At 56.5% G+C, this 19117-nt stretch overlaps 4 protein-coding genes across 4 annotated transcripts in view; 2 read left to right on the top strand and 2 right to left on the bottom strand.

Annotated features, from left to right (window-relative positions):
- Positions 1-15: 15 nt before the first annotated feature.
- Positions 16-9605, bottom strand: TPST2 (tyrosylprotein sulfotransferase 2). The gene is made up of 7 exons (XM_048964100.1): positions 9481-9605; positions 6529-6596; positions 3822-4737; positions 2762-2960; positions 1714-1764; positions 1053-1096; positions 16-466 (listed from the first exon to the last, which is right to left on the bottom strand). The coding sequence occupies exons 3-6, from the start codon at positions 4655-4657 to the stop codon at positions 1067-1069; spliced, it is 1116 nt and encodes a 371-aa protein (XP_048820057.1). The 5' UTR covers positions 4658-4737; positions 6529-6596; positions 9481-9605; the 3' UTR covers positions 16-466; positions 1053-1066.
- A 383-nt stretch (positions 9606-9988) lies between these two features.
- CRYBB1 (crystallin beta B1) overlaps positions 9989-19117 on the bottom strand; it is a 119908-nt gene continuing 110779 nt past the window's right edge. The window contains exons 4-8 of the mRNA XM_048964272.1: positions 11606-11765; positions 11398-11516; positions 10630-10762; positions 10420-10562; positions 9989-10332 (exon numbers count right to left, since the gene is read on the bottom strand). Coding sequence (XP_048820229.1) covers positions 10152-10332; positions 10420-10562; positions 10630-10762; positions 11398-11516; positions 11606-11746 — 717 coding nt within the window. The 5' untranslated portion in view covers positions 11747-11765 and the 3' untranslated portion in view covers positions 9989-10151. The remainder of the gene's footprint in view (positions 10333-10419; positions 10563-10629; positions 10763-11397; positions 11517-11605; positions 11766-19117) is intronic.
- On the top strand, positions 14402-15344 carry CRYBA4 (crystallin beta A4). The gene is made up of 5 exons (XM_048964274.1): positions 14402-14440; positions 14538-14656; positions 14724-14865; positions 14961-15103; positions 15197-15344. Exons 1-5 carry the CDS (start codon positions 14402-14404, stop codon positions 15342-15344), a joined length of 591 nt encoding a protein of 196 aa, XP_048820231.1.
- Positions 15425-19117, top strand: LOC125701890 (uncharacterized). The gene is made up of 5 exons (XM_048964445.1): positions 15425-15689; positions 16601-16759; positions 16941-16970; positions 17821-17900; positions 18139-19117. The coding sequence occupies exons 1-5, from the start codon at positions 15425-15427 to the stop codon at positions 18277-18279; spliced, it is 675 nt and encodes a 224-aa protein (XP_048820402.1). The 3' UTR covers positions 18280-19117.

The following is a 19117-nucleotide window of genomic DNA, read 5'->3' as shown; positions in this document are numbered from 1 at the left end:
AAGTGCAGCCAAGAGTGAAACGAATGACCTCATATATTAATTCTTAAATAGAATCTGTCAATGACAAGTGATTGAAGAGGGAGTCCCGGATTGTCACCTGTACAACAAATGCTCTACACGGTTATGACACCTATTCTGATCTGCACGTTAAGGAACAGCATTACGAGACACTGAAATACGGCTCTAAAATGTTCTCCGGGAATTGAATAGAAAATCTCTTTCCAATGCACTTTGAAGGTTCAGTCGATCTTCACTTCCACAGATTTTTCACCACGGAGCATCCAGCAAAGGGAGACGAGTGGTATCGAAGTGTACAACGTTTGGCCTTTGCAAATAAATGCAAATACATTCCTCGCACGGCAGTCATTTTGGCAATATTAGCAAGCAATATGCTTGGATAACAGATCTCCACCGGTGCAACTGCAAACTCTTCTTTGCAGGGCCACTCAGGGCCGTTCGCAGCAGCCTGCAAAGGAAGAAACAGTCTGGGCAGTCAGGCAGTCCCAACAGCCACATGCCAGCAACTTTAAAGCCACTGAGATACAGCAACTGTTGGATACTGAGTTCCAACTCAGGCATGATGGGCAACAGCACCTGTTCCTGCTCAAAGCCTTTGACACGCTAACAGCTGCTACTGCAGAAGTCAAGGAGAGCAGGTCTGTTTTCCCAAGCTGGCAGCAAACACAACCATCCCCCTTCTGAAATGCACACAGGGCACATCCTTGCAGCTGTCGGGACTCAGCACACATACACGTCCCCCCCTGCCCTTTCCACATCCAGTAATAACACCCCCAAGTGGCTGACTGTGATTTTGCTGAAGTAATCCCGTTCCCAAAGCTCAGGAAAAAAAAAAGAGATTTGACAAATCGTCTCACGTAACAGTATTGCTCTGAAAACCTAAAGCAACTGTGAAGGAGATCATTCACATAATGAGTGTGCCTGGAGCAGCCGGGGCAATCCACAAGCAGACGAAATTATACAAGCAAAATGCTAATCCTGCAGCAATGCCAGGCAGATTTGTGTGGATCCCAAATTAAAGTACAAGATCTTACCTGGAAATCATTAATTAGTGAGAAGATGATGTGTTCTGAGTCACCTAGAATAACCAAGAAACAGAAGGATCAGTTTTAAGTCACCTGCAATTCAAAGCATTCCCAGTGTGTTCCCAGAAGCAAGAAAAAAGGGAAATGGTCAGGACAGAAAGTGTTACAACAGCAGAGAACAGGCAGCCAAGAGACCAAGCCATGAGTCTCTCACTTCCCTACCTCATGTGCAGTGTCAGCTACTCAGGAACTGCAAGTGACACCTCTTGCAGGGAATACATGTGTGTGCTTGCTGCACTAGCAGCCTCGCTTCCTCATTCTGGGATTTGCTATGCGTGTTTTCACATGCTGGCAATGCAGTCCCCGTGTTGGACAGGTAAAACCAGACACCTTTGATCAAAACATTGCTGATAATCAATGCTAATCTACTGCATCTCTTATTCAGGCAGGTGGCCTTATCTGAAGAGTCAATAAAATAACATTTAAGTCTGTATAAATGATGGCTGTTTGGCTGCTCTGTGTTGTACAAGATGGAAATCCCTTGCTTTCAAACAGTGCTATTTAGGAAGGGAAGTGAGAGCAGATGGCCTTTAAAGGTCCCTTCCCATTCAAATGATTCTGTGAATAACCACACAGGGCAAAGCACTCAGACATGACATCAAATTCTTACCTGCAGATGGCCTTTCAAGTTGGCTGGCGTTTTATAATCCCCCTTTAAAACCTATGGAAAAAAGAAAAATAGTGATCCCTTCTTGGACAGTGACTGTACGAACATCAGCAAGTGCACATCATTAACTGCAGCATATGTTCCAGGATACGTGAGCCAGCAAAGACCTGAGGAGCAGCTGTTCTAGCTCATGCTGGGATACTGGGACAACAGCAGGAGGTCTCTCCCTCAGTGACTGCTCACCCAAATCATCTGTGTCCTGAAATGGCTCAGCAAGCAGAGACAACAAGGAAGAACTGCAAGAGCCCAGAGCGCCCAGACTGTGACCAGCTCCAGGGTAGCTCCTCTGATCTGCCAGGTTTGTGCTGCAGCTCTCCACTCTGCACAGACAACAGGGAACAGCATTTTCCGCTCCCAGAAGTGTGGCAAAGGGCACTGTGTCCAAGGGCACTGCCACAGGGTCTGCACACAGGGAATCCGACCTCAGTTTGGGGAGAACTGGTCCATCCCAAAGCATGAAAAATTCCCTCTGTCTGGTAACTGCTGCCTGTGGCTCTGCAGCTTCAGACACTTGAGTCAATATTCTAAAAAAAATTCTTCTGGTTTTGCCCGTATGCATTACAAGCATCCAGTCACATCCCTCGTGGGACTCTGGGAGTGGCTGCTGAGCAGCACACAGACTCAGCACTGCCTAAGATTTTCCTGAGGTCAGACTGGAGTTTCTAGTGCCAACGACTTTGCAACCAGATAACATCACAACCAGTAACTCCCATGTCTGGGTTCAAGAATGGGGCTGGTCAGGGAGGGAGGGACAGGTCAGTATCTGCCACAACAGAAGAAACGAACACTGCCACAAAATCACAGGGAGCAGAATCAATCTGAGCCACACCAGACTCAAACTACTGCACGTAACTGTTGGGAAATCATCTCAGTGGAACTGAACACCCATCGTTCACAGTTTCCCAGAAGGAAGAGAGCTTTTGTTTCCCTGCTGCTTCTTTCTAACCCCGGCCAGAGCCCCTCCTGCTCTGGGGATGGCTGTGACACCCACCCTGTGCGTGTTGTTGACAACAAGTGGATCTGGGTGGCCATAGTTGGGTGGATTGGCATACGGGTCATAGCCGAGCCTGGCAAGCATGGGTGCTATGTGGGCCATGTCCTTCAGTACATCCCCTGGAATGTGTCCAATCCATTTAGATAATGCCTCCATGTTCACTGGCTTGATAACCTGGTCCGTTGATCTTTCTATCCTGGAGAAAAAAAGAAATCAAAGAAAAAAGCAAAACAAGTTGCTGTCATCTGGTTTCACAAATACACTGGGCTCAGATAGAAGTTGTCTTCAGCTAGCTTAGCTGCCACCTGAACATTTTGCTTTCAATGCCTGAGACAAGCACACAGCACACACATTGCTCCATACCCTCTGTGCACGCAGGCACAGCTGCCAGGGCATGGCGGTGCTGCTGCTGTGTGAGGTCCCTGCAGCCCTGGGCTCAGGTCTCTGTGTGACTGCAAGGACACAGCACTGGGATCCATCCTGTGCTAGGGTGGCTGCTACCAGCCACAACCGACTACATTTTGTTAAGTCGGTCGGTCCTAAGCCTCTCTTAGAAAAGAAACAGCATGGGAAGACCAGGAGAAGGTGGGAGAAGCCAAGCACCTCCTGGAGCACTAAAACAGACTGCCAAGAGGGAGTGCTCAGGTGTGTCTCCATGGGAGAAAGCACTCCTTTTATTCTGCAACACCAGCACCAACTTTGGCAGGAATTACTGCCCACCCCTGAAAGTGATTCATCAGCAGCAAAATTGCAGAAAGGAGATCTGAGGATGGGTGGAGAAAAGAAGCATTAAAGAGCTCACGTTTCTGAGCAAGCAGTTCTTTTCAAATTAAAGATCCGAGCCACTTCTGCGCTATCAAGAGAGATGAAATAAGAGTCACTTGCTTCCTGCCTGTCAGGCTGCTCTATTGCATACACCAGCTTGCTAATATTCAAGCCCTCATTTACTCAGAAACACAAAACTGACTGCAGTAAAGCTGAGTGTGCTGCTACTTCTACCTCTGAAAAGCACCCGCTGACACAAGCAAGGAACTCCTGCCCCCCAGCACACACTCACTTGGAAAGAGACACTCCGCCAGGCTTCCCTATGAGCTCCTCATGGTGCAGCACGGTGTCACTCCAGGAGATACCCAGGAACTTCATGATGGCATGCATGGACTGCTCAGGGTGCAGCACCAGCTGCTCGTAGTAGACAGGCAGGCAGCGAGAGCGCCCGATCTCCAGGCATTGGGAGTACATCACCTCGATGGCCTTGTTCCACTTGGTCAGGCAGTCCCGATAGCTGTTCAGGTCAAAGCCTGCGATTGTCACCTTCCGTGTGATCATGGAGTGGACCGAAGCACGGCCGTCTCGAACCATCAGGAGGAACTTGGAATTGGGAAACAGCCTGGACAGGTAGACAGAGGACTTCAAGGTGAATGGGTCCTTGTTGCACAGATACCTGGCCGGCTCGCCGTGCTTGGCGATCACCTCCAGGATGAAGGCTTGCATGGCAGCATCCAACACCTGGTCCGTCACCCCGGCCTCGTCCAGCCGCATCTTCTCTCGCCCCGACTTGGACCAGGCCTGCCGCATGGCCAGCACGCGGGGGATGATGCGGGTCTCCTCCCCGCAGCGCACCTCTGGGTGAGCATCCAGCATGGCCCTCATGAGCGTGGTGCCGCTGCGGGGGACTCCGCCGATGAAGATGAGGGGCATCTCCTTGCTGTAACGGTACTCCACGTGGTTGGAGTCCACCATGACCAGCTCCTCATTCTCGGGTCTCATCAGCCTGTGCCTCCTCTTGCTCAGCACCTGCTGGCACTCCAGGACCTGCTGGCCGAGGTGCAGCGTCACCATCAGGGCCACCACCGAGCCCACCGCCAGCAGCACCCGCCGCATGGTGACCCGCATCCTGTCCTGCTGTGCAAGGACTGCACACCACGTCACCACGCTTCGGTTTTCAGCCAGAGTGCGTTCAACCCAGCGGGCATCTGCAAGACAGAGAGCAGCTCTGTGAGCAGGGCCGCCTGCAGCCTGGCCCCAGCAGCTCCCGCAGACGCCCACACCGTGCCGGGCTGTCGTCATCCCTTCTACCTATCAGCAGATTTCAGGCTAGGTGCCTTCTGCCCAGAATGTAATTAAAGCCTGCCTCAGAGCACACCCAAAGAGATTAGTTCTTGGCTGTTTCTGTCCCCAGAATCTCAGGTTTGTGGCCGGAGCAAAGCTCGGTGGAGTTTTCGGAGAGGAGGGGTCCTGCTCACTCAATCACTGCACCGTGCAATTTCGCCTTCTTCCATTTACTCCTTTGGATCGAGTGTGTATTAGGCAAGGAGAAAAAAAAGAAACAACAGCTTTCTTTTCACCCAGTAAGGAGTCTCTGGGGTTTGCTCCGTCCTGGACGAAGCCCAGCCTCCCAGGGCAGCTCCTGTGCTCGGCACGCTGCCCTCCTCCCCTCCTGCCAACCACCTGCCCCCCTCCCACATCTTCTTCAGTTTTACATACGCTGCCGTAGGGGAGGGTGGAAACTGAAATAAACAGAAAAACAAAAGCAGCTCACGCACTCCTCAAGGCCTAAGTCAGAAAGAAGCAATTACCCATTAGAATGAAACAAGCTGAGAAATTATAAGGGTAACACATCAATAATAGCAATGTGTGTTGTGTTTAACACCTTTCTCCCCCAGCCTGACCTTACACAAAGCCCCCCCAGCACTGAGGCAGCGTCTGCTTGCAGGACGCGTCTGCTTGCAGGACACGGCTGCAGAAGTGCTGTTGTGCAGTGCTGTGCTGCTGCCTGCACGGCTCCCAGGAGAGCTGGCACTGCTCCCACTCCTCCTCCCCTTCCCCCGGGTTTGTGAGTGCAGGTTTGGCAATCCTACCCCAGGGTCACAGCGGGATTTCAAGTTCTTTGTGATTACAGGGCTCGGGTGAGTGGAAGGAACGAGATGTCCGTGCACTTTATTTCACTGACAATCAAAGAACTGCTTCAGAAAAGCTCCTTTTCCTCTCCACTCTTTTCATCAAAGAGCTCATTTAGCCAAGCGCCTTCAAGTGGGGAGCAGCCAGCAGGGCCTGCCCGGTGCCAGCCCCACGGCATACAGCCCTCCCCATTACCAGCCCATGCCAGGGCCCTTCCCACCCCAAGGTGACATGGCCACCAGCACTCTCCCTGCAGCACACAGCCCCATGGCTAACTCCCCGACCAGCTGCTCTGTCATCCCACCAGGATCCAACGGTTTCAAATGCACGTCCACATGCTGTGTACGAGCCAAGAAGTCAAATGGTGATCTGTTTGTTTCGACCGGACGCCACACGGAACAACAAACAGCACCCTGGCATTTGTCCAGCCCCAAGTCAGGCCCATTAAAAAGATGAGCGCTGTCCGCTCCACCCTTCCATCTCCATCTGTCTCACTCATGTAAATGTATTCAAATGTTCACCCTAAAAATAACTGCTAACGGCCACGCAGACCCATTGCAGCATGGCGCAGTCAGAGCGCTCAGCACGTCAGGGCAATTGGAACCACTGCAGCCGTGCAGGAAGAAGAGAGGTTGGTGGGGAAGTGACAACAAAGCAGTGACAAACAAGGACACCAAAGTTCCTGCAGGCAGAGGGCCTTCCGTATTTACGTGCTGACAGGACCTCCACAGCGACAGGGCTGCAAGCTGGGGAAGTGCAGTATTAACAGAGCACCAGCAAAGTGTGGACAGATGGATGAAACATCCATCAATGGACTCTGGGTGCCATGGGGGAACCAGGTGCTGGGAGCTCCAGGCATGCCTTACCTGCCCCTTGCAGCTCATGGTGCTGCCAGCCAAGCTTCGTGCTGAGATGCAGATGGCCGTGAGAACACCTAGCAGGGAAGAAAAATCACAGGGTTGATTTGTTTGCTGATCACAGGCAGCCCCCACCCAGGTGGTGGGGCAAAGCTCAGCCCCACAGCAATGTGGCTGAGATCCTCCTGGTGCTGGTTCAGGGGCAAAATCCAGCTCCAGCGCTGCAAGCACCCACTGTCACAGCAGTTACCATCTCCATGCAGCCACAGCACTGAACCCTGAACTGCCAGCACCCATCAGATCAGCTCTGCACTGCATTAAGCAAACCTACATGCATGGAGCAACCCAGGCACCACACTCACTGCAGGGCTCCTGCCAGTGCCCTGGTGAGGCCACAGCTGTGTCCCTGTGTGCACAGTGCTGTTCCTGCACGCATGGCCCTGTCCCAGCCCTGGAGGATGTTTTTGAGAACATTTCAAGTACAGACACTAATTGTTATTCCAGCCACCCCAGATCCTCCTCCTCTCCTGCCCAACCAGACGTCACGCAGCCCCTCTGCTTCAGCACTAATGGGAAACCAGAGGGAAACTCCACCCAGCACCAACGCTGCAATGGAGCAGAGCTCATCTGCAGCACATGCATCGCCTTTCATCCTCACAACACTTCCTGCTCCTTTTCTTCAGCCACAAGATCTACCCTGGACAAGGCTGCAGGGCGCTGAGCAGCACCCACACACATCTCAGAGCTGTGCAGTGGTTTAACAGCTGCCTTGCTCCGGAAACTCCTCCAGCTCTCACCCTCACAAACACAATGTGCACACACACACACACACACACACATACAGACTTGCAGACTTCCTTCCTGCTGCAGCACAGGGCCGTGCTGTGCCATCGCCTGGTCACAGCAGTGTCTGGCCACAGGCAGCACCCAGTCTGCAACACAGCACTGCCTCCAGCCCATTCTTCAAAGCAGAGAAGCATTGCAAACTATTGCAAACAAGCGACAGAACCAGTAAGAAGCATGATGCGATGCTAAATTAATTTTGCTTTACACCATTCCCAGAAATAGATGCTAGTGACTTCCTGAAATGACAGAGGTGTGGCATGGAAAGTTTTAGCTCAGATCCTTGGGCTTAATGAGGGATGAGGAAATGTGAACATCTTCACGGAGGAACAGCAGTAACTGTGGCCAGCAAGATGCCGATGGACCTCATATGCATCTTTCTACAGCAGCAATGCTTATCCTGCAGCACTTGGGGCTGCAGTACCTGGCAGCACCCAGCAGCACGCAGCAGCACCCAGGGGTGCAGCCCCAGGACAGCACTGCAGGAGGGGAGCAGGGAGCCAGGGGTAGAGCAGGGCCCACATCATGAAACTGTTCTGCTCAAGGGCACCAATGGCATTCAGAGGAAAACACAAACAGTCGCTTTCAGGGCCCCACGTGACAAGAGCAGCACCACACAGAGCGGAGCATTTTTGCTGATTCAAACTAAAGATGTGATGTGGGCCACAAAGCCAGACACAGTAACAGGAACCAGAAGCCAACCCTGGTACAAACACATGGATTTTAGACTACTTGTGGGTCACGAGGGCCTTTGAAAATCCCCAAATAGACCAAGCAGCGCTGTGGTTCACATTTGCAGCAGCAGCACCACCCGAAGTGACAGAGCCACTGAAAGGCAGCACCAACGCCAGCAACCTGCAGCCAGCTTGTCCAGGAGGAGGAAAGGCCCTGATGTGCCATATGCTACCCTTTTGCCTCTGTTCCCCTGTCCTGGTGGCAGCCCTCTGCGTGCCTATGCACAAATGGAGCAGAACAAAAGACTCACCACGAGCGTGGGTGGTCAGAGCGTGCCATGCAACAGGGAGAAAAAAAACATCAAAGGTACTGCTAGAAAAAACACTCTCCATCTTCAAAACAGTATTTCCAAATCCACATGCCAAAGCATAAGTGTTAATGAGCTCCATTCCCGCATGCACAAAGATCATGGCTTTGCAAAGTAAAGGTTGTTTCTGCAAGAGAAACCCCAAAACCTCAAATTTGCTTAGGAAACATAATCAAAATATTTTATTTCCCAGTGATGCAACACTAGAGATATTCCTGCCCCAAAGGCACTGCTGAGCACAGGCTCAGGGCATGGCGGTGGCACCATAAAGCAGCAGGGCATGGGAGTTCACTCACACAGACAAGCTCTTTGGCAGATGCTCCAACCTCCTGGGATGGGCACACAGCAGCCTGCTGTCTGCAATGCACAGGGATGGGAGGGTGAGAGCAGGTACCCTAAGAGTGCCCTGGGGGAAAGCAGGGGCAGAGCAGCGTGCCTCTGGGCAGGGAGCAAAAACCTACATGGAGTGCCCTGCACTGAGAATCATGCACTGCCTCGTGCACACTGCAGCACTGCATGCACTGAGCGCCCTGCACCGAGCACCCTGCACCGCCGCCTTGTGCACACTGCTCACTGAGCATCCTGCACTAAGCAGCCTGCACTGAGCATCCTGTGCTGAGCATCCTGTGCTGAGTGCAATGCACTGAGCATCCTGTGCTGAGTGCCACATCAGACTGCCCTGCAATGGGTGCCTGAGCACCCCGCACTGAGCGCCATGCACCGAGTGCCCTGCACCACCACCTCGTTCACGCTGCTCACCGAGTGCCACATCCTGAACACCTCGCACTGAGCACCCTGTACCGAGTGCCCTGCACTGAGCACCGCGCACTGTGCGCCCGGCACCACCCCGTGCACCCTGCACCGAGCACCGTGCACCGCGCTCTATGCACTGAGCATCCTGCACCGTGTGCCCCCGCATCACCCCGAGCACACCGCTCACCGTGCATCCCGCACCGAGTGCCATACACTGAGCACCGCGCTCTGAGCGCCACGCACCACCCCTCGCACGCCGCTCACTGCGCGCACTGTGCACAGCTGTGCACAGCGCTCCCCGCACCGCCCGTCCCCGCTCCCACCTGCGGCTGCCGCTGCGGTTCCGGTGCCGCCGCTCGGACCGGGCCGGGCCGCGCTCCCCGGGTCCGCCGCCGGCGCGGAACGGAGCGGCGCTGAGATACGGCGACGTCACGCGCAGAGGGGCCGGGATCCCCGCGCCGCCCGCCGCCCCACCGCGCATGCGCCCCCTGGCGTGCACGCGTGTGGCCGCCTTGCGCGTGCACGGTGCGAGCGACTGGACGTGCGCGCGGGTTGTGCAAACGGCACTCGGGGAACGGCGCGTGCATGCTGCCGAGGCCACGGCTGCAGCGCTGCACTGGTTGCGCGCCCGTCCCGTCCGTGTGCTGCGTGCACAAATCTTGCGGTCAGGGTAGTGTTGCATGCACGGCTCCAGGCAGTGCTGCGTGCACGGTGCCCAACACGGGGGTGGGAGAACGCAGGGGCTGCCCCTGGGGGGGAAGGGGGTCTCGCTTTGAGGTTTGCAAGGAGGGAATGGAAGACGAGCCCGAGCGGAATGGGAGCAAAGGGAAACGAGGCGACGGAGCGCGCTCTGGAACGCACGCAGCAGGCAGCTCCATCGTCTGATTTTTTTTTTAATTTGCCTCACAACGTCGAGTACACGCGGCGGCGGCGGTGGCGCGGTCGGTAGACACGGATAGTGCAGGGGGAGCGCGGGGCGGGCGCGGGGCCGCGCTCAGTTGGAGGGCGCCTCGGGGGTGACAAAGGTGCCCTTCTGGTCCCACTGCATGTCCCGGATGCGGCGGATGGACTGGATCTGGGGCTGGAAGGCGCACCACTCGTTCCAGTGCCTGAAGTCCCCGGTCTCAAAGAGGTACTGGTAGCCGCGGTACCCGGGGTACTGATACCCGACCCAGCTGCGGGGAGAGCAGACGGAGCACTCAGTGCCGTGCCCAAACCCCCTTTCTCCCTCCCCGGCGCCCCCCGCTGCAGCCCCAGCTTACGTTCCGCTGGGCACCTTCACGCTGCCCACACGGTCGCAAAAGCCATAAGCCCAGAGGCTGGGCACGTCGTCCTCCTGGATGTCCATCTTGTTGCCCTTGAAGTCAGCAGACTCGTACAGGGAGATCTTGTGGTCCTCGGCCTCCTGGGGGGGACAGCGGCGTTGGGATGGGCGGATGGTGCCCGCAGCACGTGGGGTGCTGAGCACTCACCATTCGGATGGGACGCATGGACATGAAGCAGTCGCTGCGGTAGCTGCTGGACCAGGTGTCCCAACGTGGGTACTCGCCCTTCTCCAGGATGAACATCTCCCCGCGCATGTTGGCTTGTTCATAGGCCACCCAGCTGGGGATGGGCAGGGTATGGCACATCAGGAGCCCTGCAGCACTACAGGCACTGCCTGAAGTGCAGCTCTGCTGCAAGGCCCCGTGCTGGCACGCTGTGTGCCGCGCTCATCCCTGTGCTCCCAGTGCGTTTGTTCCACTTTACACCATGGAGCACAGGACCAATGTTCCCAAACAACCCACTGCACTGTGCAGCTCCAGTGTCACCCAAGCTCAGGGCTCAGTGCTCACACAGTGGCAATGCCACCTTTTTGGCCACCTTGTGGCAGCCAGCACCAGAGGATTCCCACATTCACTGCCGGATGTTTTCTTCCAACATGGAGCTATTGCTGCAGGGATTTTCCTGATGGCAGGAGACAGGTCAGAGTACTGTGGGCACTCCAACCTTACACTTGGCTGATTTTACTTTTGTCTTTCCCTGAGCAAAAGCTTTGGGTGCAGTTCCACCAGTGGCTGTCCAGCAGACCCTGAGGGTTTGGGACCTGTCCCCCGTTGACCTTGTGTTCCCAAGTTTCTACCCTTACTAATGCTTCCCAGGCCTCATCCCACCTCCCCAGTGCTGCTTTGGCCCCATTCCCTGCCTGGCTCTGGCCCAGGGTTGCTGGGTCCCCACTGGATCCCCACTGTGTCACTCACGGTCCAGAGCTGACGATGACACTGCGCACTCTGTCGAACCCGCAGTCTGCCAGGTTCAGGCACTCACTGGTGAACTCCATCTGCCTGCCCTGGAAATTCTCCTGCTCGAAGATGACAATCTGTGAGAGAGCAAAGGAATCAGGCTGTGAACTGCTGCTGTCCCTCTCCCTGACACTTTGTCTTTCCGCTTGGGGACACGTAGGCTTACCCTGAAAGCTTCCGTGGAGGGCTCTTCCCCTTTGCTGTTGGTGACAGGAGTGGGGTCGGAGGATGGAGCTGGTGCCGGGGCCGCCTTCTCCTTGTCCTCTGCAGCCTGGCCAGGAGCAGTGGTTTTTGTGGTCTCAGACATCGCGGTGGTCAGCTCGGGTCTGGAGACAGAGGTGCGGGGGGGCTCAGTGGGGACAAGGTCCCAGCTATTGGGGTAGGGGTGAGGAGCTTCCCACGGCGCACAGGACATGGGTCCTGCCTTGGCCACAAGAGGTGCCAGCTGCCCACAATCCCCAGGAGAGCCCTGAGCGTGGCCCCATCACTGGGGGTACCCGGAGCTCCCTGAGGCCATCCCACACAGGCGTGCCTGGGAGCACAGCAGGCAGCGGTACAGCCCTGGGGCCACCGATGGGTGGTGGGGTGGGAGGAGACAGCCCTGCTTTGGCTTGACCTGCAGTGGGCACCCCACTGGTGGCACCACAATAGGGGATCCCAGGGGGAGTGGGACCCTCCTTGCACCCCCCAGTACCGTGCTGGTTCAGGGTGCTCCAGGAATGGTGGGCACAGCGTGGGCACAGCCAAAAACCCGCGTTTTCCTCTCCCCCCCTTGGGACTGGCTGGAGCAAGTGCCACCGCCCGGGGACTTTCTCCTCTTACCTGGGCAGCTGCTGCTTCTTGTTGGAGGGAGCAGGCTTGTGTTTCGGGGTGCAGCGGGGCCCCCACTTTATAGCCTGGCAAGGGCAGAGCGCAGGCGGGTACACAATGGAAGTGCCAGCTCATCAGTGTCTGTGCGGCCGCCCAGTCATCACATCCTGCAAAGCTCTGGGCGAGCTGGAAGCCTCTCCCCGGCCCTGTGCCCAGCCGCTGAACCCAGCACTTTCCTTTATCCAGCGGCACAACAGAAGACCTGACCGCGCCACTTTGCCACACGCCGACACCACGGCCCCGCACAGAGCATATATACCCCTGGAGCCCACCAGCACCTGGCTCCAGCACTGCTGCTGCTGCTGGGCATGGTACTCCAGCCCTGTGGCTGCCCCCAAGCCCAGCCCATGGGACCAAGCAGGGCTCCCAGCCCCATCTCTCTGGCCCTGCAGGTTTCTGTCCCGGCACCTTGGGCATAACCAGCTGTGCACTGAGCAGCCTGACCCTCTGCTTCCTCATTTTCCCCCTGAGCACTACATGTCTTGCTTTAAACATCCCTCCATACCTACGCAGACCATCTATGGCCTTGGGCAGCTCCAAGGAAGCAAGTTGCGAGAATGCAAGACTGTAAAAAAGAATGCAAGATTGTGAAATGCTGAGTATTGCTTTTGTGTTTGCTTTTTAATTTTTTTTTCCCCAAGTGATGTGTGGTCAAAGCAGGCATTTTATGGTATGTCTTAGTCCATAAAAGCAGCATTCTCCTCTAAGGATGCCACAGCTGGCAGCCCCTGCTCTCTGTGCCCACTGTGTCCATCTCCACTCGACAGCCAGTTTTCAGCACATTGAACACGTGCTATGCTCATTTGTACCATTCCTTGTTCTCCTCTAAATGAGCTGCATGGGAGCAAATCCCACCTCAGTGCAGCAGTGCTGTGTCAGCTGCTGGGAGGCAGGCAGAGGGGGCGAGGGGGGGGCACCTGGGGGCACTCTGCCAGCAGCTGCTCTTCTGTGCCTGCTGGGAGCTTGCAGCCCCATCAAACACTCAGCAGCATCAGCTTGGGCTTTCCAGCACGGACAAAATAAATCACCCATAGCCCTCATTCAGAAGCTGCTGCTTTCGTTCCCCTCGAGGGCAAAGTGTTAATTCATAGTGGTGCAATTTCAGCAGCACCACCCGGGATGTTTCCCGAAATACCAAACAAAAAGCACTCATCGATCTCTTCTCTCCTTATCGACCATGCTGTCCCCCGTGGCACTGCTGGGTGTGTTGCATTGCCGCTGCTCTGAGCTCACCCCAGGGTCCACTTCCTTACTGTCATGGTGGGCAGTTTTCATGACTCTTGGTTTTCAATTTGCATTCATTTTTGTGGTTGAAAGACACCTTTCTATTTTAAGCTGCATTTCTTCCTCTTAGAGCCAGGTGTTTTCTTAACCACGCCGCTGTGCTGGTGGCTCCTGAGTGCTGATATCCAGCCTCCACCACCCCGCAGATTCAACTCCTTTTGTCCTTCTGGTTTCCTTCCCAACTTGCAGCCATAGGGGTGCTCCTGCAGCTGTAGGGGTGTTCTCTCCCCACTGCTGCCCCAGGATTATGCAGTAGGAGGGGGGTCACTATGAGCAAAAGCAGAAAGTATTTAGGTACAGTGTAGATTCTGTGGGCTCTTCCCAGGTCCCTGAGCACAGAGATAGAATCCATAAATCTTCATCTGCACCACTAGGCCCCTATAATGCCTTTGCAAATCAGCCCCTGGCTTTGCCATGCTACTGTTCCCTGCTCTGTGCTCTGTGCATGGGGCAGGTGGAGGGCACAGCTGGGGGACATGCACAGACCCTGGGTCATGTCACAGCCCGTGCCTGGTGTGCTGGGAGCAGAGCTGTGGTGTCACCGAGCCCATTGCTCCCCCACGGCATTGCCTTTGTTCTGCCAGTCCCTCCTCCTGCCATGTGCTGAGTTAGGGCTTTCTGTAATGCTCTCCTGCCCTGTCTCTATCTGGAGGCTATAAAAGCTCTGCCGGAGAGCTGTTGGCCACGCCACCTCCGGGCTCAGCACTCGTCCCCAGTAAGCACAGAAGGAGAGCAGTGCGGACCCCCAGCCTCCCCCTGTCCACCAGGGCACAGTTCCTGTCCTCCTGTCCTCCTACGCAGAGCCGTGATGATCCAGCGCCGCAGGCCGTCCTCCGGCCTCTGGAAGGTGCAGGAAGCAAAGGAAGGCTGGGAATGTAGCCCTGGCCCCACAGACAGCTGGCAGCAGGGCACCCACGGAGCCCTGATCCATCCCTGCTCCCCAGATCGTGGTGTGGGATGAGCCCTTCTTCCAGGGCAAGCGGCACGAGTTCACCACCGAATGCTACAGCACGCCGGAGCGCGGCTTCAGCACCGTGCGCTCCTTCAGGATCGAGAGTGGGGCGTGAGTGAGGGGCTGGGGGATCCCGTGGGGCTGGGGGTCCCAAGGCACTCACCCTTGGCTCCCGCAGCTGGGTGGGCTTCGAGCACTGCGGCTTCCAGGGACAGCAGTTCGTGTTGGAGCGTGGTGAGTATCCGTGCTGGGAGGCGTGGAGTGGCAGCAACGCCTACCACGTGGACAGGATGAGCTCCTTCCGCCCCATCATCTGTGCTGTGAGTAGCACTCAGTGCAGTGACATGCCCGGATCCCGTGCTGTCCCCAACCACGGTGATGCGTAGCCGTGCCAATGCTGTGCATCTCGGTGCAGGAGCACGGGCGCAGCCAGCTGCTGCTGTTCGAGCAGGAGAACTTCCAGGGCAGGAGGGGGGAGCTGAGCGACGACTGCCCCTCGCTGCCCGAGCTGGGCTGGGACGGCAGTGCCGTGGGCTCCTTCCTCGTCTGCTCCGGCGCGTGAGTAGTGAGGCAGGGCTGGTGGCACTCTGCTGGGACCTCTGGCAGTGCCACCACCCTGAGACGTGCTCCTTCTGCTCCGTTTGTGGCCAGGTGGGTCTGCTCACAGTACCCCGGGTACAGGGGCTTCCAGTACCTCCTGGAGAGCGACAGCCATGCCGGCGAGTACAAGCACGTTCGGGAGTGGGGCTCCCATGCACAGACGGGCCAGGTGCAGTCCATCCGCAGGGTCCAGCAGTGACTGCCAGCTCCGCACTTGCAGGCACCTCCCAGACTGTGCTGCGAAGGTGGCAAAGCTCAATAAAAGCTCCATTGTCCAACATGGTGTCTTTACACTTGGAGGGGTATGTGGGCAGGGAGCGGCAATGGGGTGCCTCAGGGGTGCCCATGTCCCCACCACTGCCAGGAGACTTGAACCAGCACCGTGGCTCCAACCAGGCAGGAAAGGATACCGTGCTGCCTGAGCCCTGCTCAGGAGGAATTAGGAGCTGCAAGGTCTGGCAGGCCACAGCTGCGAGCTCTGCCCCCATCTTCATGCCTATACACAACTCGTCACCCATGCACACCTTCCTCCACACCTTTGCACGTATGCAAACATCCACGCACACACCTGTGCACTCATGTCTGCATCCCCACACCTGTGTATGCGCCCCTATAGCCATGGCAAAACCCTGCACCACCTGTGCACTCGTGCCTGTGCCCATACACACTCCTCTGCATTAATGCACCACCCCTGCGGCCATGTGCAGTGTGCAGCCCTGCAGCATGGCAGTGAGTGCCCAGAGAGGAGCCACAGGGCAGGGCTTCTCCTGCTGGCCCTGCTCAGCGCTGCAGGAGATGGAGGAAGCAGGTTGCTGGTGGGGGCTGCTGAGACAACATCTTCTTTGTCTTGTGGGAAAACAGCAGTGAGCTGAAGCTGGCAATGTGATGGGGAAAAAATAATGGTTCAGAAATATTTCTCATTTCAGAAGAGCTCTGGAGAAAATAAGGTTTGATGGCATTAAGATGTCCCTTCTCTGGCATTTGCAAGAGAAAGACCACAGTGGAGACAATGCTTCCCTGGGAAGGGATCCTCCTCAAAGGACATAATAATTAAAAATACTGAATAGAAGGAGAAGCAGACAGTGTGGGAAGGGCTGAGCGAAATCCTCCTGCTGCCCCAGAACAGCTGCGGCAGCACAGCCTCCACAGCTCCCATCCGATGTGCATGGAGCTGGGCAGTGCACCTACATGTGGAGTGATGCCACTGGGGACAGTGGGATGGCCGGGCACTGCCCTTGGGTGCCTGCACATGATGCACTGTGGCACGGTGACACCCCAACAGCACCCACAGCTGTTACGCTCTCCCCAAGCAGCAGCCATTGCTCTTAGCCCCCTCCTGCTCCAACCCCCACCCATCACTTGGGGCCAACGGGAGGGGGGGAGGGAGAGATGTTGCCTGGGCCGCATCTCCAACATTAACATTTCATGGGCGCTGCAGCATCCTCCTGCATGTAGGTAGGGCTGCGGGGCCGGCAGGGGCTGCGGGGGAGGAGTTTGCATGGCAATATCTTGCACAGGGAATCTCTCTGGAAAGCTCCAGCACAAAGGAGCTGTACAGCGGCCAAGAGAGCACGCAGACCACGGTCCCCAAGCCGGCTGCCAACTGGAAGCCAGGTAATGCTGCCCTTCCTTTTCCCTCTGCTGTTTCCTAATGGGAACGTGGCTTTTCTCCAGGCCCAGGGTTTTGGGGCTTTGGGTGCAGCCCTGGGAGCCCCCCGGTTCCATGCCCACAGCCCCGCACTGAGTACCAGCACCAATACTGATGGATGCACCGCTTGTTCGTGTTGTTTTTCAGAATCCTCATCAAGAATAGGGCTCGAGACAGGTAAATGGATTCTTGCCTCATTTTCAGTGCTCCTGGAAAGGAAGCAGGCAAAATGCTGGTTTGCTTCTTTGTCTTGAAACCACCATTTTCCTCCAGGCCTGGTGGTGTTAGGTGGGGGTTTTAGAGGAGAGAGGCTGAGGGTAGCTCTTCCCTCTGCAAAGAGTTAATGTGACAGCTGCCGCCGGGCTCCTTTTGGGGAGCCATTTTCTCTCCCTCATTGTTCCACCGCCTTTGTGTGCGCGTCCATCTCATCCGGGGAGCCAGGAAGAATGAGACCCCAACGCCCTGGGGACCCCTCCCCATTACAGCTCTGCTTCAGAAAGCAGCGGCAGAGCGGTGCGGGCACAGAGGGTGGCAGTGGGGGTGGGGGACAGCAGTGGGGTGGGAGGGGTGGAAGGGTGCTGGAGGGGGAGGGTTAGACTGGAGCCACTGCTGCGGGCGGAGGGAGGAGGGATCATCCCAGCGAGCAGCAACAATGAACCTCGGGCAGCAAACGGCAGCTGCTCGGCAGCTGAAGTGCGCAGTCATCGCAGAGCGGCCCCGCTGGGGTTTGGGGCCATTGTTGCTTTTCCCACATTGGCCCCATGCTGCTTGTTCCCAGCGGGACGCAGCCAGGTGGGGATGTCTGCCTCTGCTACAGCCCATGAGCAGAGAGGTGCGGGCACAGCAGTGGGTCTGAGGGCACTGCAGGGCCCTCACTGCATGGCAGTGCCATGCTCCGCTGAGGCAGTGCTGCAATGGGGACCTCGATGCTGATCCGACAGCATGGTGCTGCTCCTTGCTCTCTTGCTGCGTTGCTTGCTTTCTTTTGCAGCTGCTAATGACTGACCTGAGGTCTGTTCACACACAGTCCCCTGCGCAGCCCTCGCAGAGGAACAGCCGGACGGGATGGGGGACGCTGCACGGTGCCCACGTAGCCAGATTGCACAGGTAGGACCCCTGTGGGTCAGGTGGGCACCCCTTGGTATTACCCAGCCCTGTGCTCGCCCCGTAGTCTGAGAGCTGGCACAGGTCTGTGCAGCCAGGTTGTGCTGCCTGCACTCGGGGCTGCTCCTTCTGCACCTGGAGCAAAGCTGCTCTCCCTGGGGTCCATGGGTCACACCATAAGGCTGCGTGACCAGGGGCTGCTCCAAGAGGTGTGTGGCAGTGAGATGGGGTCTGCTCATAGGTGCTCACAGCATCTCTGCTTCCCAGAACCACCAGCCCCATGGCTCTGCCACAGCTCTCACCCGAGGGCACCGGGGCGCAGGGACGTGACAGCCACCTGCACATGGACACTGGAGCTGCTGGCCCCAGCGAAGCCACCTGATGCCAGCCCGGCTGCTGTGGGAACAAGGCTGAAGAGATGGTGGTGGCAGTGCCTGAGGACATGGGACTGCCTTCACATGGTTCTTCCAGGTGCTGGGGTCCTCTTCTTCCTGCAAGCACTCTGGCACCGATGAGGCTGTCCCCTCCTTGGAGTCCATTTCTCATCCTCATGGTGCCAGGGCTGCACATTGCAGGGCATACTCAGGCTCTGTGTGCCTTACCAGCACGGTGACAGCAGCAGATCCCCACCAAGCATTTCATCTGGAGGGCTGCATTGCGCTGACCCATCCCCTGACACCTTCCCATATCCCATAACCCAGTGGCAAAGCCCAAAAAGGTCTCCTGCTCTCCAAAGCCATGCTGCCTTGCGCGGGGACTAACCATGCCCAGCTGTGCATGCGTGTGCTCTGCTCCTCTCCAGCACTAACCAGGTCCCCCAGGCACCGTGTGCCCCTTGTGATCACTAACCCACTAACACACCCTCGCATGCCCTACTAACAGCCCTGCTCTAACAGCCCACAGGCCTTAAAGGGGAACGGAAAAGCTGGGTAAGTACGGGGCTGTGCGGGGCAGTATGGGGCTGGAGAAGCCAGGCAGCATGTGGGGCAGGCAGGACAGGATGGGCAGCTCCTCTGTATGCCCCCTGCATGGGGCTGGTCTCTGCAGCAGTGGGGCTGCGATGCCAAGAGTGCTGCATATGGTTCTGCTGCTGACTGGGAGCCCAAAATGGTTTTATCAGCAGAAGCTTTTCAGTTCCTTTTTAAGCCAGTGGATCTCTCTGTTACTAACACATTCCTGAACTGAATTAAACAAACTAATGGTTGCTACTTTTCTCTTCA

The sequence above is a fragment of the Lagopus muta genome, chromosome 17, assembly GCF_023343835.1.
Source record: "Lagopus muta isolate bLagMut1 chromosome 17, bLagMut1 primary, whole genome shotgun sequence".
NCBI classification, from domain to species: Eukaryota; Metazoa; Chordata; class Aves; order Galliformes; family Phasianidae; genus Lagopus; species Lagopus muta.
This window is presented reverse-complemented; position numbering and strand designations above follow the sequence as displayed.